The sequence below is a fragment of the Citrus sinensis genome, chromosome 1, assembly GCF_022201045.2.
Source record: "Citrus sinensis cultivar Valencia sweet orange chromosome 1, DVS_A1.0, whole genome shotgun sequence".
In the NCBI taxonomy this organism is placed as follows: Eukaryota; Viridiplantae; Streptophyta; class Magnoliopsida; order Sapindales; family Rutaceae; genus Citrus; species Citrus sinensis.
Window position 1 is genome coordinate 1282393 of NC_068556.1, and position 15380 is coordinate 1297772.

At 31.1% G+C, this 15380-nt stretch overlaps 1 protein-coding gene and 1 pseudogene across 1 annotated transcript; one reads left to right on the forward strand and one right to left on the reverse strand.

Moving 5' to 3' along the window:
- The first annotated feature begins 298 nt into the window (after positions 1-298).
- LOC102624429 (coumarin 8-geranyltransferase 1b, chloroplastic-like) lies at positions 299-6603 on the forward strand (annotated as a pseudogene).
- Positions 6604-8492: 1889 nt separating this feature from the next.
- LOC127901221 (secreted RxLR effector protein 161-like) lies at positions 8493-10764 on the reverse strand. The gene is made up of 3 exons (XM_052438018.1): positions 10628-10764; positions 8664-9015; positions 8493-8579 (listed from the first exon to the last, which is right to left on the reverse strand). Exons 1-3 carry the CDS (start codon positions 10762-10764, stop codon positions 8493-8495), a joined length of 576 nt encoding a protein of 191 aa, XP_052293978.1.
- Between the last annotated feature and the right edge of the window lie 4616 nt (positions 10765-15380).

Below are 15380 nucleotides of genomic sequence, written 5' to 3' on the forward strand. Positions count from 1 at the left end.
GACCATTCAGTTGCCTAGAGGTTACCAGATCCTGCGCAATGATATTTAACAAAAAGTCAAATACCGACGCTTTAATTCTATAATGATAACTAGCTTCAACATGTTTTTAAAGTGCTTAGTATCGTCGTATGAATATGAATAATAGTGAAAAATACATTAAATATACCATGCATGCTTTTGTCACTAAATATAACATGCATGTTTTTGTTGATTATTATTATTATTATATTAACTTTCACCAAGGCAGCATGTGCATGTATTTAAATTGCGAACTTATTATTGTCTTGCCAATCATGAAGCTCGTTAACTTAAATAGCACAAGTCAACAACAAAAGATCAAGTGTTTAGATTTTTCTTAAACAACTTAAAACTGATTTCACAGAGAGCTAAGGATCGGAGAGAGAGGAAAATATGGTTCATATGCATTCATGTTTAATGTTCTCTCCAAAATATCATTATGGTAAGTTTTTTTTTTGCCTCCATGGTTCTTCTTTCCAAAGGTTTTTAGGGAACCTCTCTCTTCATCGTCATTTGAGCAATGTTATCCAATTTCCTCCCCTCATATTTTAAAATACCCAGACATCCCCCTCAAACACAGCTTTTATAACTTTTTTTTTTACTATTTTATCCCTGAAAGTCTGAAACAACATATTCCAAAAAATATACATATATAATTAGATATAACTAAAACTTTTTAATATTAAATTTCTTTTAGGAAAAATTCTAACAATCTATTAAATATTTAGTAACCCTACAACACAATAATTTTAAAAAAATTAAAATATTGTTCTATTAATTATTTCTAAGGTTTGTTCTATTTAGATGAAAATTTAAAATAATGTTGGAGATGTTTCTTTTTTAAAAAATAAATTGTGGAGTAGAGTTATTAAATATTTAAGTGGATTGTTACAATCGAATATAATAGAAGCAAATGAGTAATACATACGTGAGTTAATAAAAAAAAAATATAGTACTAATAAGGATGTGGGTTATTATATTTTATATATCATTCACAACGAAAATATACAAAAACATTCTCAAACAAGCCATGTTACTATCCCAATAATATTATTTCAATTTTATCTGATAAATTTGTATCATTTTGGTCATTTCAGGTTGCACTAAAACGCTGCCATCGCCTTTGTCACAGATTCATGGCGTCCTAAACACAACTCTAAGGAAAAAGTACTCCATCAAATGCCCCCGAAATTCATTTAATTTAACCAATAAAATTAGAAGCTGTAAACAGTTCAACAAGTATCGTTGTCTTTCCACCTTACAAGATGGTTACAAACCAAACACCCTACGTGATAATAGTAATTCGACAAGCTTTCAAGATGTTTCCTTCAGGAACTTAAATGCACTCTACTGTCTTACTCGTCCCTACACTTGGATTGGAACTGTAAGTTGCTTTATATTTAGCTGCAATCTTCCAGACCAAGAAGTATGTAATCATTAGATCAAGTTTCTATAAATTGACTGATCATATGAATTTTCTTTTTTTTTTTTCAATTTTTTCAGATTATAGCGATAACATCGGTTTCTTTTCTTCCAATACAAAATCTTGCTGTTTTAACTCCCACATTATTTGTTGAAATCTTGAAGGTAAAATTTAAGAGTCATAAAGCAACTGCTTGTAATAATTAATTTGAATGACATTAATTCTTGATGATATTTCAGGCTTTGGTGCCCGCTGTACTAATGAACGTTTACGTGGTGGCCCTAAACCAGTTATCTGACCTTGAAATAGACGAGGTTACAGTTTATATATATATATATATATATAAAGCAGTTTTCTGATATGAAATTTTAAAGTGGGGAAAAGGTTTGGGAAAGTTTTAAAACTGCACAATTTTAAAGTATTAATTTTTTAAAGCATTACGAAATTAACACTTTAAAACCACAGAGTTTTAAAATTTTCTCAAATTTTTTCGTACTTTAAAATTTTGTATTAAAAAATTTCTATATATCTATATATATATATATGTATATATCCGGAGAAACCATGATAGCTGCTATTTTGCATGTTATGCTATCGAGCTTCACAATTTTTTTTCATAAATATTTGGCTGTTTTTGCTAATAATTCCGCTGAACATTGTTAAAGATTAACAAGCCTGTTAGAGTGCAATTTATGCACTAGTTTTGCATTATTTACTTCCCTTAATATCAATGTTTTGCACTTAATAATAGTGATTTACTTGTGTTTTACTTTTGTAGGTGCAATTCTATTGATTGATGATAAAATTGAGCTATAAGATGATGTTTAAGGATGATTGTTCTCTTGGAGAAATTATGAGCGTCAGAAGAACTTTGTTGATAAGGCGTGGGCGCGTGCTGTCAACTGCGGACCTGCAGTTTTTAGTTTAACGTGTTTTGTATTTTTGATTATTTTTGTAATTACGAATTTAATATTTCAGATATTAGGATTTTATTTTAAATAGAATTCTAAAAGAGAAGAGAGAGAGAGTATTTAAGGGAGGAATCTATTGTGAAAAAAAGGGGGATTTTGGATTGGAGGAAAAGAAATAAACCCTAGATCTTAATTTTTCTTTTCTCTCTATGAAGAACTAAACATATTTTTCTGGTTGAAGGATAATGAAGCTTTGATTCATCACTACTGTGAGATCTTTCTTGTGCTTTAATTGTTTTATTGCTTTTTGGGTATTTGTTTATTCTCTGAATTATTTTCATGATTATGTTTGTTAATTAGGTAATTGGCCACTATTTAATTATCAACTTAATCTATTGTCAATTAAAGGATTCATCGTATGAAGAATTTAATGTTTGTGACAAATAACATAGCAGAGAGTTGTGTTGTGAGAATAAACAATCTAATTTAAATGAATCATCATATGTGTTGATTAGGATTTGGGTCTCTCTAATTTTTCAGGCTGTCAATTGATTAAATCTTATGATCGTATCTAGGGTTGTCCATTGATTAGGGAAATAACCAACGGTCGTACCTTGGTTATCGACTAGTTAAGGAGAGATTGGCTATTAGAGGGTCTCAATAGCTATAACCAGTCTATTCATAAGTAATAATAATCTATATTTGAATCAATGATCAGTAGTCGAATCAAGCTGAGTTAATTCCTTCAACCAGAGCTTTCTCCAATTTGAATTACAACTTTAATTTGCATTCTTGTTATTTCAATTTGATTTTTATTATTGTCAACAATTCCCCCATTTTACGTTTTACGTTTCAAAAGGATTTAAATAATTACCGATCTTTGTGGACACGACCCTGCTCAATCACTATACACAATTTATTTAGAGTAGGAATTTATTTTTGTTGGCTTCAACAACCATCAATTTATTTTTGTTTGGGAAAGTTTTAAAACTGCACAATTTTAAAGTATTAATTTTTAAAGCATTACGAAATTAACACTTTAAAACCACAGAGTTTTAAAATTTTCTCAAATTTTTTCGTACTTTAAAATTTTGTATTAAAAAATTTCTATATATCTATATATATATATGTATATATCCGGAGAAACCATGATAGCTGCTATTTTGCATGTTATGCTATCGAGCTTCACAATTTTTTTTCATAAATATTTGGCTGTTTTTGCTAATAATTCCGCTGAACATTGTTAAAGATTAACAAGCCCGATCTTCCACTTGCTTCTGGTGACTTCTCAACGGGAACTGGATTTGCAGTTTATTTAGTATCTTCATTCACGGTAAGAAACTGCGAAGTGCCGACGTAACCAAAGCTTTTTGAATGTTATTGGGTGACTCGATTTTTCACTTTTCGATGGAAGCTTATTTATTTGTTTATATATATAGAGTGATTATTAAATAAGAGATCCTTAAACTAGTAAAATAAGGAATAAATTAAAATACAAGTAAAAATATATTTTATTACTTTCCAATGAAAGATTTCTTATTTTAGTAAATTAAGGATCAAACTAACATACAGGAAAAACAAATATTTTAATGGAGTGTATTTTATATTGAAGTATATTATATTTTTTTTATTTTTTTGTCTTTTAACTTAATTATTTTTTTTAATAAAATAAGGGATTTATAAAAAGAGATGAGTAATTTTACAATAAGAGAATTTGTTACTTTAATAAAATAAGAGATATGGTGAAAAAAAAAGAATAAAAATTTTAATATATTATATGATAAAATACATTGTACTACACTGTAATTTTTATTATCTTTTAACTTTTTTCTTTTAGTTTAATAAAATAAAGAATTTCCTTATTAAAGTGAGAAGATGCCATTGAAGATTATGTGACCATGTTTTTCAATTTTAAGAGTCTGGCTATGGGAGTTATGTCTCGATCTCCACCTCTTCTCCTGGCCCTCATCATATGGTTTTTACTCGGAACCGCTTACTCCATCCAAGTAAAGTGCCCAACTTGTTCCACTATTTTTTTTTTGGTTTTTAGTTTCTTAACGTTTTTAAAAGGGTATTGTTATGTTGGAATTGCTCTATGGTGGAGCACTAATGATAACCGTATGATTATAGAAATAAATATTAAATATGTATTTGCTATTATAATCTAACGGTTATCATCAATGTTCTATAATAGAACAACTCTAAAATAACCACTGCCTTTCTAAAATAATTACCTAATCACAATTCATTTTGATGGTTCGCAATATTGCAGCTTCCCTTTCTAAGATGGAAAGGACATCCATTTCTTGCACCAACCTCCATGATGATTTTGATGGGACTTGTATATCAATTGCTATTCTACATACACATCCAGGTATTTACAATTTCTTCTTGGGATTTTTTTTTGTTTTTTTTTTTTTGGTTTTTATAATGGTCTGGAGAAATTTTGTTTTTTTTTTCTTAAATAGTCCTCGACTAGCCAACCAAAATTTATTAGTATATAAAAGCAAACATCAGGTAGGGGGAACAAATTACCCGCAAAGAAGCCATCCAATATTAAACAAATAATCGACGACAAAAATAAAATCAAGAATACATAAAATCAAGAAATGAACAGCCCAAAAGATCAAAGCACGAACAGAACAAGCAGCAGTCTGAATGAATCTTCTATGAAAAACCAACCAGCAAGTAACACAGAGCCTCAATGATCTACTGAAGATAATAATATGATTTCATGTATCTCCTCCCCCTCCTTAAGTTCATTCTTTAATTAATTTATTTATGGGTAGGGATTCGGCTTAACTCCCCACCATCTTGGTGGATGTTCATTAAAAAATTTAAAAAAAATGAAAAAAAATGTACCTCTAAATTGATAATTTAGTTGGTTTGACTTCTTGCAGTGGAAGCAAGTGGTCAAATATAAAATTTAAAATTTAAGGGGATTCATTTAGTTTATTAAGAAATAAGTGGAATTTTTTTTTCTTTTTAAAGAACTTATGTAAAATAGAGTTAATTTATTTAATAAGTTGAATTTACCTTATCATCCAGGATTGTATCTTTTTCCGTATGTAATTTCATTTCATTTTATTTTTTGTTTTTTAATGGCCAAGTATAGAAATACGTGCTTGCAAGACCTGTAATAATTACAAAACCACTGGTGTTTGCTACCACTTTCATATCTGTATTCTCTCGTTTGCAAATGGCCTTCTCAAGGTAAGGATAATTCAAAAATTGATGTTTAGTAAAGATCACATACATAATGGATGTCATTAATTTACTTGTTTCGATTTTATAAAAGGATGTACCTGATGTGGATGGCGACAGAGAATTTGGCATTCAGACGCTCAGTGTTATCATAGGAAAAGAAAAAGTAAGTAAATTAAGAATGGGAGATTGCCGCTTAAAGAATCATTTTCTACCCCATGCCCATTCTATAACTTTTATAATACCTCGCTATTATTTTTTTTACGCAAAAACTTTGAAAAAAAAAAAGAAGATTGTTCTGCGATTAACCGCGGTTGGAGTAAACAGTTAAAATTTTGACATTAAGAGAATAACGAGGTATTATGTAGGTTACGGACAAAACTACTAAGGAGAAATTGAAAATTTCCCATAAGAATATTTCATGTACATTATTTCTTAAACTTGCTGAGTCTCCCAGATTAAGAATTAGCTAACGAATATTATATTCTTCTCAAAAGGTATTTTGGCTTGGTGTTTATATGATGTTAACTGCCTATGGAGCTGCTATATTAGTTGGAGCTTCTTCATCTTTTCTGCTAAGCAAGCTTGTCACTGTAAGAATGGCATCATTTTGTAAGAAATTTAGCTTGTGCTTGAATTTGATTCAGTTAATCATGAAGACCTTTTTTTTTTCTTCTTTTTTGGCAGATAATTTCTCACAGTATACTTGCTTTCATTCTGTGGCGTCGAGCCCAAACTGTTGATCTCTCCAATAAAGCATCAACACTTTCTTTTTACATGTTCATTTGGAAGGCAAGTGATTGGTCTTTAATATGAGAATATTGAATCAAATCCAATCATGTTCCAATTACATAGCTTGAAACTGACCTGTTATGTTATTGCATCTGCAGTTACACTACGTTGAATACCTCCTTATTCATTTTGTGCGTTGAGAAAGTAATGAAGGATTCAAATACCTGCGACAGATAGCAATGGCAACCTTGCAATTCCTGTAATAATATCTTAAGTAATTTCTTTTCATCTATTGGTTTGAGTTGTATGTAGAAAGGAACTAATAAAGAGTGGATTGCAAGTTTTCAATGTAAAATTTTGGTGTGGATTACATAATAAATAAGTTTTGCAATGTAACCTCAACTCTATCATACTCAAACAAGAAATCAAAGTTATAAATAAGATACTAGATATGACTCTAATCGAAATGAAAAATATCAAAACTTTTGTAGAGTGATTAAAGTATAATTTTATCATACATCACTCGTGTAGGGAATTATATTATTTTTTTGAATTCCTTAAATTAAAAAAAAAAATTCATCCCTTTGATTGTTTCTGGAAAATAAAAAAACCCATGCATTACTCTAGCCAGAGGTCAATTCAATTAAATAAAAATTAATAAATTGAATCGAGGGTGGATTCAGATATGTACTTGATGGGATGGGTTCAATCGGTAGATGAGGGTGAAACGTTTTAAATATAATTTTAAGTCGTTTTCGAAAAAGGCTTTTCTTTGGGGAATATTTTTTAAGATTGGTTGGTCATTCATAATGACTATGATATACCAACTAGAATATGCTAAGTCATTTTCAGAGATCCTATGGAAGGAAAATTTCAAAATACCTTTAAGATTGGAGAGTGACACTTTCTTTCTACTGAAATCAATAAGTACCACATATTTTTTTATTGTTTTATTAATTATTAATAATCCTCTTAACAACATAATTTTATAGTATTATCATTATTTTCAAATATAATTTTATTGATAGTTATTATAAATTAAACAAATCGTATCAATAGAAATTAAAATAAAAAATTTAAGTACTAAAAATAAGAAAAATATGTCTCAGTGTGAATAAAAAGTTAATAATCAGATTCTTTTATTTTTTTGTTATTTTTAAATATTTTCTTATAATGAATATATATTTTATATTTTTAAGATAAATTATCAAACAAATGACCCGTTTATCCCTCTTTTCCTTTAAATTTTTCATGCTAAAGGGATTTTTAGATATTATAAAAATTACAGGGGGATAAATAGTATATATTAATTTTAGTATGAAGGAAATTAACAATCTCCCCCTTCAAGATTTTGAGACAGTGTATGATAACTTTTAAAAATAATAATAAAATTTTTAGAATGTTATATCTAACAACTCCATATCAGGCCTAAAATTTTTAAAGATGTAATTTATTTATTTTAAAAAATACATAAATATAAATCGACTCATTATCCCACCCTTGTTTACAAATTGTATGATTTTTTCGCTTTGTCATTAAGAATAATTTTTTATGATGCTATGAGTGTAATTTTGACATTTAACATTCTATCATATGCATAAAGAATACATGATTACGTTGATCCACATAATAATTGCAAAAACAATCAATTTTCCACCAAAATTATAAAAAAGGTATTAATTCTTCAATCATTGTTAAATTTTGATTTAAAGGTAAAATGGTCATTTTATCGAGATTTTCTAATAGGTAGTTAAAAAATTGATACAATTTATTGTTGTGCGTGGAATGCGGAATTAAGTGCACCAAATAATTACAGAAAAATAAAGGACACAAAATTTACGTGGTTCGGCAATATGTCTACGTCCATGGGAGTAAGAGAAAAGTAATTGTATTACTAACAATTATTAGAGTATAAATTTGAGTAACAAATCTCACTTCTCAGAAACCCAAATCTACCTAATACTCTCACACTCTATAAGAGAGATAAATTCCCAAACACACTTCTCTAAAAAACTAAGAAACTTATAAGCTTAACAAATTTTTGGGATGCTAAACAAATGAAAAATGCTTAACTATTTATAAGAAAAATATTGGCACTATTCATGAAACAAATATCAAGAAAATCACGTTCCAAACGTGTCCAAACCGTATGGTTGCCACCATATGGCTTTGACTTTTCAACAAATCTCTACATCGGCAAAAATTTATCTAAATCTGAACTGATTGACAATGATCCTCCTAACTTCATCCCTCACACGATCCTCAAAAGGATCCACATTGGTTGCATCTATCTGACCCCAAAAGGAAACACCTTAACAGAATCGAAGGATCTGAATCAATTTCAAGCAATGTTGAAACTTAATTCCCGAAATCACCTTTGTCAACATGTCTGATGGGTCGTCCGAGCATGATACGTCTGATTTTTTTGGAAAGAATATCGTACTTTGGTTATCACAAAAGACCTCTATGTTCTTTTGGATCTTTCCAAAATCACCCAACAAGCCTCTCAACCATATAGCCTCCTTGACAGCCTCAGTTGCTGTCATATACTTTGCTTCCGTAGAAGACAGAGCAATTGTCGATTGCAAAACCGACCTCCAGCTAATCGGACTTCCACCCAATGTGAACACGTAACCCGTTGTTGATATTCGTTTGTCTAGATCTCCAGCGAAATCAGAATCACAATACCTAACATATTGTTGACCACCATCCTTCTTGAACAATAACCTAACATCAATTGTCCCAAACAAATACCAAAGAATCCACTTCACTGCAACCAATGGTTTTTACTCGGATTGTGCATGTATCTACTAACCATGCTCACTGCTTGAGATATATCGGGCCTTGTACACACTGATAACTCTATGAAATGAGAGTTATTACAGTAATTCTAAACTTAAAACAAGATTACTTAGAGAGTAAATGATGTGTTTTTATTATATTTTGGTTATATTTTGCATAAACATTCATTTTAATGAGTCTTAATAAGTTTTGCTTGAATTAAAGTAATTTGTGCTCAAAACAGGTGCATAATTGTAAGTTTTCAGAAGTTTATAATTCGTGAAGGGATGCTGAGATATTAGACCAGCAAGAGGAGGAAAGAATATTGCCACAAAAGAAGTTAAGCACAACCGAGAACACTACAGTGTTCTAGCCATTGTCAGAGCAACCATTGATGTAGCAATCCTAGAGCACTAAGGGAGAAAACTTAGTGCGGGTCAACTGCAAAATTGCAATATGAAGTTTTCTAATTTAACTCATGCGCGCCCGAGGCCTTTATTTACCCTAATTTTAAGTTATAAAAGGAGGCACGCATCACATAAGAAAGGGAAAGAAATTATCATTAAAGACTTTAGAGAGAAAAAGAATGAGGAGATCAGAATTCAAGAGGAAGGCTTCAGCAGCATTGAAAAATCCCGCAGAATTATTTGGATTTACTTATTGCTGTTCTCAACTTATATCTTTCTTCTTTTTTCGTCTGATTTAATGAATCTTGTGAACAATATATTGATGTTTGTTTTTCTCATTGAGAATATGAACCAAATTTACTTGTAGTTGAGTGACGAACAATCTAATGGGTTCTTGACTGTTCTTATGAGTTGTTATGTCATTACTGTAGCATTTTACTCTAGTAACTATTATTATAACTGTTATTTCGGTTGACCACCCATTTAATAGTTCAAATTAAGATAGAGCCGCAAAAGGGCATGTCTTAGTGGATATTATTAGAGTAATACTTGATCTTAACTTAAGTTTCCTAGATTAAGTTTATCTTGAATCTCATAAGAGCTATACTTGAAGTTAAGATTTGTGACATACTAGATATAGGTACTCGCCTTGTAAAGCGAAGAGATTAAAAGGTCATAAGGTCATGCCATAGGTAGAATAGCAACTGGTCATTGTTAATATACTTAAGGGTGTGAGAGTTCCAATACACGATAGCTGAGGATGCAAATTAATTCTGCCCAGTGCTGTAGCAATTGCTGTAACAACTGGTGTTAACTTGATGAAAAGCAATCAACCCATAAAGAGAGTTTGATCATTCAACTACCATATTCTCAATTGAATCTTAGACACATTTAATTTAGTTTATTTTATTACTGCATTGTTTTATTTCATTCTTTCACAATTATCAACTTCGATAGAACCTACTTTACATTTGTTAACTTCGGACTTAAGTTAGATTGCACTATTGTGATTGTTGTAGCATTTCTAGTGACATCAATCCATATGGAGACGATCTTTAATATCCATCACTTTATTACTTGTTGTGTACACTTGAACATTGGCATCAATAACATTTGATTATAAAACTTTACCAACACACACCATAGCATACATAAAACTATCCACAGCACTAGTATATGGAACACGAGCCATGTAATCACGCTCTTCTTGGGAAGAAGGACATGAAGAAGAGCTCAATTTGAAGTAAGGAGATAGAGGTGTACATATCGATTTAGTTTTATCATCCATACCGAATCTTTCTAGCACTTTATTCAAATAAGACTTTTGAGTCAACCATACCCTCATTTTCTTCTTATCTCTACAAATCATCATCCCAAGTATTCTCTGTGCATTACCCAAATCTTTCATCTCGAACTTAGAAGCCAGTTGCTTCTTTAGTCTCTCGATCTCATCTTTATTCTTCGAAATTATAAGTATATCGTCGACATAGAGTAACAAATAGATGAAAGCTCTATCTAGTAGTCTTCTAAAGTAAACACAATGATCGTGTTCACTTTTGGTAAATTTCCGCCCTTGTATAAATTGATCAAATCTTTTGTACTACTGCCTTAGCGATTGCTTCAGTCCGTACAAAGATTTAATCAACCTACACACATGATTCTCATTTCCAGCAACTTTGAAACCATAAGGCTGAGTCATATAAATTTTCTCCTCCAAATCTCCATATAAGAACGTTGTCTTAAGATCTAATTGAGCCAACTCTAACTCATATTCTGCAACTAAGGCAAGTAGGATACGATTGGAAGTATGTTTCACAACTGGAGAGAATACTTCATTATAATCAATACCTTCATTTTGAGCAAACCCTTTTACTATGAGTCTTGCCTTGTATCGAGGAGTTGTTTGATTTGGAGATCCTTACTTCTTGGTGTAGACCCATTTATTGTCAATAGCCATTTTCCCTTTTGGTAACTCTACAAGTTCCTAAATCTAGTTTTGATGGAGAGATTTCATCTCTTTTTCCATGGCTAACTTTTATTGATCATTTTCACTGATGTGTAATGCTTCACCAAAAGTGTTAGGGATGTCATCATCAATAACTGAAAGTACATATGTTACCACCATGTCTTTAGTAAGCCATCCGTGTTTCTTTATCTCTCTTCTTGGCCTCTTTATTGCTATAGAATCATCATTATCTACACCATTAGTTATTTCTTCATTTTGTGGGACATCAGAAAAAACAATCTCTTCTTCAACTCTAAGTGTCAGCTCTATAGTTGAACCATTCTCTGATGTAGCACTAATTGGTATATATGGAGTTGCATCAAACTCCACCCGCTGCAATGCCTCAATGGTCTTGTTCTACACCTGCTGAGAACTTGAATATTTCATCATTGAAGTTTCATCAAACGTGACATCTTTACTACACACAAAATTTTTATCTTTGAGATCCCAAATCTTAAAGCCCTTTACTCTACCTTTGAATCCCGCAAAGATAGCTTTTCTAGTACAGAGATCTAATTTACGTCCTTTGACATGATAATAAGTTGGACACTCGAATATACGAAGGGAATCATCGTCTTATGCATGCTTTCCAGACCACATTTCCATAGGAGTTTTATCTCCAATTGCAGCAGAAGGCAACTGGTTTATTAAGTAATTTGCGTAACTCACAACCTCAGCCCAAAACATTTTATCTAAACCAGTATTAGATAATATACACTGTACTTTCTCCAGCAAAGTACGATTCATACGCTCAGCCACACCGTTATATTGTGGAATATGTCTCACCGTGAAATGTCTTTTTATACTCTCACTCTGGCATACTTGCAAGAATCAATCAAAAGTATATTCACCCACATTGTCAAAATGTAATACTTTGATCTTTCTGCCAGTTTGAGTCTACCAATTTCTTCCATTTCACGAAAATCACTAGAACCTCATATTTTGCTCGCATGGTGTACAACCACACACATCTAGAGAAATCATCAACAAATGTAACAAAATATATGGCTTCCATCAATTGATGCAATCTTAGTTGGTCCCCATACATCATTGTGAATGTATTCAAAGATCTCACGAGTATCGTGATTAGCCATACCAAATTTGACCCTTGTTTTCTTGCCTACTACACAATGCTTACAGAACTTTAATTTATAGGTTTTGGTACCTTTTAAGAGTTCATGTCTCATCAGAGTTTACAAAGACCAAGTATGAATAGTTTGTTTTCTATAGATGACCAGGTATGAATATATATTACCATTTCAATTTGTAATTATCAAATGTGAACCTACATAACCAGTTTGAATATCAAAAGATACTTATCAACATATCTCACCATCAACTAATACATCAATCAACAATGCATAACCATGTCATCAATTTCAATCTCAATCAAATATTAATATATAATCATCAAGATACATGAATTGCATATTACTTCTCTCCATTTTTACATCATGAATAAAATGATATATGCACCAATATGCATATCTGAAATTGGGAATCATTCCTAAATTTTGTTTGACATCTAAGCACGTGCTCTCTTGTTAACCTCCTTTCGATTTTTGCTGCTTTGTTACCAAGATAGCTTTTTCAACTGATCAGAGATAGGGTTTATCATTGCAACATGCTTCGTAAACTAAATGTTGGCTTGTTCAAGCAATTTATCTTGATTTTGATTCAATGGGGAATTAGTAGTTAAATGTCTAACCTTCCCTCTGCATATTCCGAATTGTGCTATTCAAATTTAAATATAATAAATTATCTTCATATAATTAACAAGTTTGCAAAAAAACTGAAGTTTACATATAAAAAGCTTGACGAATTAACAAGTTTAGCAAATTTGTACCAAAGTCGATGGCTTCTTCGGGACAAATTGCGGGCTCTCCATAAAGTTTATGACATACACCCTATAATCATATCCATTCATTTGTTTTAAAACTCTCATGCCATGGCTAATTGGGAATTAAAGGATCTTCATATGTCCTATAGTGCTTGGCATTTTTGGCTGGAGAATTGAATCAAGGAAATAGAACGATCGAAAATATCAAAAAACAGTGCCGATTGATATGAAGTTTTACACAATATAAGCATGTACTAAAATGGAATTGATACTTTAAAATAACATAAGTGACATATGATGCACAACGCTTGATCGTGATGTCTTCTATTACTACGAGGATCCGAAAAAGGATTACATATCTTAGAACTTTGATCTTTCACATTCACAATCAGCAGAAACCAATGCATGATTCATCATTTATTAAATTGTAAATCTATCATAACAATTGCAAATGTTTTAGAAGAATAATCCACTTTAGCTTCTACCATTAGAAATGATTGCTACACAAAATAAAGACATAAGCGTGAGAAAATTATCACTTCAGAAAACAAAAAGAAAAAAATTGCATAATTTACAAGAGATACAGAATATATGGTTGGTAAATGCCATTTAATTGGCACATTTTTCTCTACCTCCTGCTCAATGAGGGTTAGCTAATGTGCTTTCATGGAAATCACCTGAACATAATGAAATTGAGTAAAATATATAACATACGGCAAACATATACCATGACATGACTACATCAACTAGAGACTACAAACATATGACATGACTGCAAACTTATACCATGACTACATTATCTGGTTGGTAAATACCTCTCCACATAGACATGTCCCAAGCAAAAGGCTCAATAAAGAATATTGATTTACAAGTTCACCGTAACTAGAGACAATGATTTTACTAAAGACAATACGCAATAATTTTTAGTAATACTTTATAAAAACCATTTGACAAAAATTATCACATAATTCCATGAATACCTTCCATTAGTATCTATGTTAAAAGCATAGTGAATAAGCTTTAATTTAATAGGATCATTAACTTGAAATAAACCATATTTGTACTTGGGATTTGCCCCTTGTGACACTTGATCGTAGGGTGAAAATTGATACTGGCCTAGCCTATAATTTCTAATTGGTTGCGTTGGCAGAACACTGACATTAGTAGATGTTTGAGGTTCTTGTCTGCTTAACTAGTTCGTATATATCCTATATAAAATTAATTTATATGTAAATTCATTCATTAGTGAATTATCATGTAAATAAAATTTACAAAATAAACTATACCTCATCTTGGAGAATAAGTGGTAGAGTAAGGATATAACCTCCAACAAAGTAGGAGGAATATCTACAAATTTCACTTACTGGATGACTTATCCCAACTTAGGCCATCAATTTATCGAGGTTCAAGTTCAATTTGTGCTGCACAAAGTCCTCATCACTGACGATAATCATTTTGTTTTTTCTATGACTAGTTGCCTGGGTTTTCCGAGTGGACTTTTCATGATCGAAGATGGCAACCGATCACATGGTTGTTTTGATGGTGCACTAATCAAGCATTGTGATCTCGATTCCTCTAAAATCTTCTCAACCATTTCCATTCTCACATTGAATGAATCCATTTTCTATCAATTCTTTGTACTGGCTCTATAAGCACCCTAAAAGCTGTCTCCATATTAACAGCGCACAGGCTAGCATCTTGGATATGTTCAAAATGAGGAAAATGACTTTGGAGTTGAAAAAAATTTGATTTACGCATCGGAAACTAAAATAAATGAGAACAACAATCATAAATACTGACAATGAAAATGCACGCAATTTGGTTACCATGTATGAACAAGATAAAGAATAATACAAACCTCTATACTTGTAATGTCCCCATACTTTTTCTTTCATTTCAAGAATTGGCAAATCTCTTCCTCAATCCATACACTAATAGGACACTATTCTATTGATAGAACAACGATCATATAGAACAATAGTGAAGTATAATAGTTGTTCATAACAAACCAATATTTATATCATATTATTTTTCATACCAAAATGTCAAAATTTGGCAA

Coding starts and splice junctions, on each gene's coding strand:
- LOC127901221 (XM_052438018.1), bottom strand. CDS start 10,764: ATGGATGATAAAACTAAATCGATATGTACACCTCTATCTCCTTACTTC. Junction 9,016..10,627: donor AGTGCTGTGGATAGTTTTAT/GTATGCTATGGT, acceptor AATTGATGTTAG/GTTATTGTTCAAGAAGGATG. Junction 8,580..8,663: donor CATCAGACATGTTGACAAAG/GTGATTTCGGGA, acceptor TTTTGGGGTCAG/ATAGATGCAACCAATGTGGA.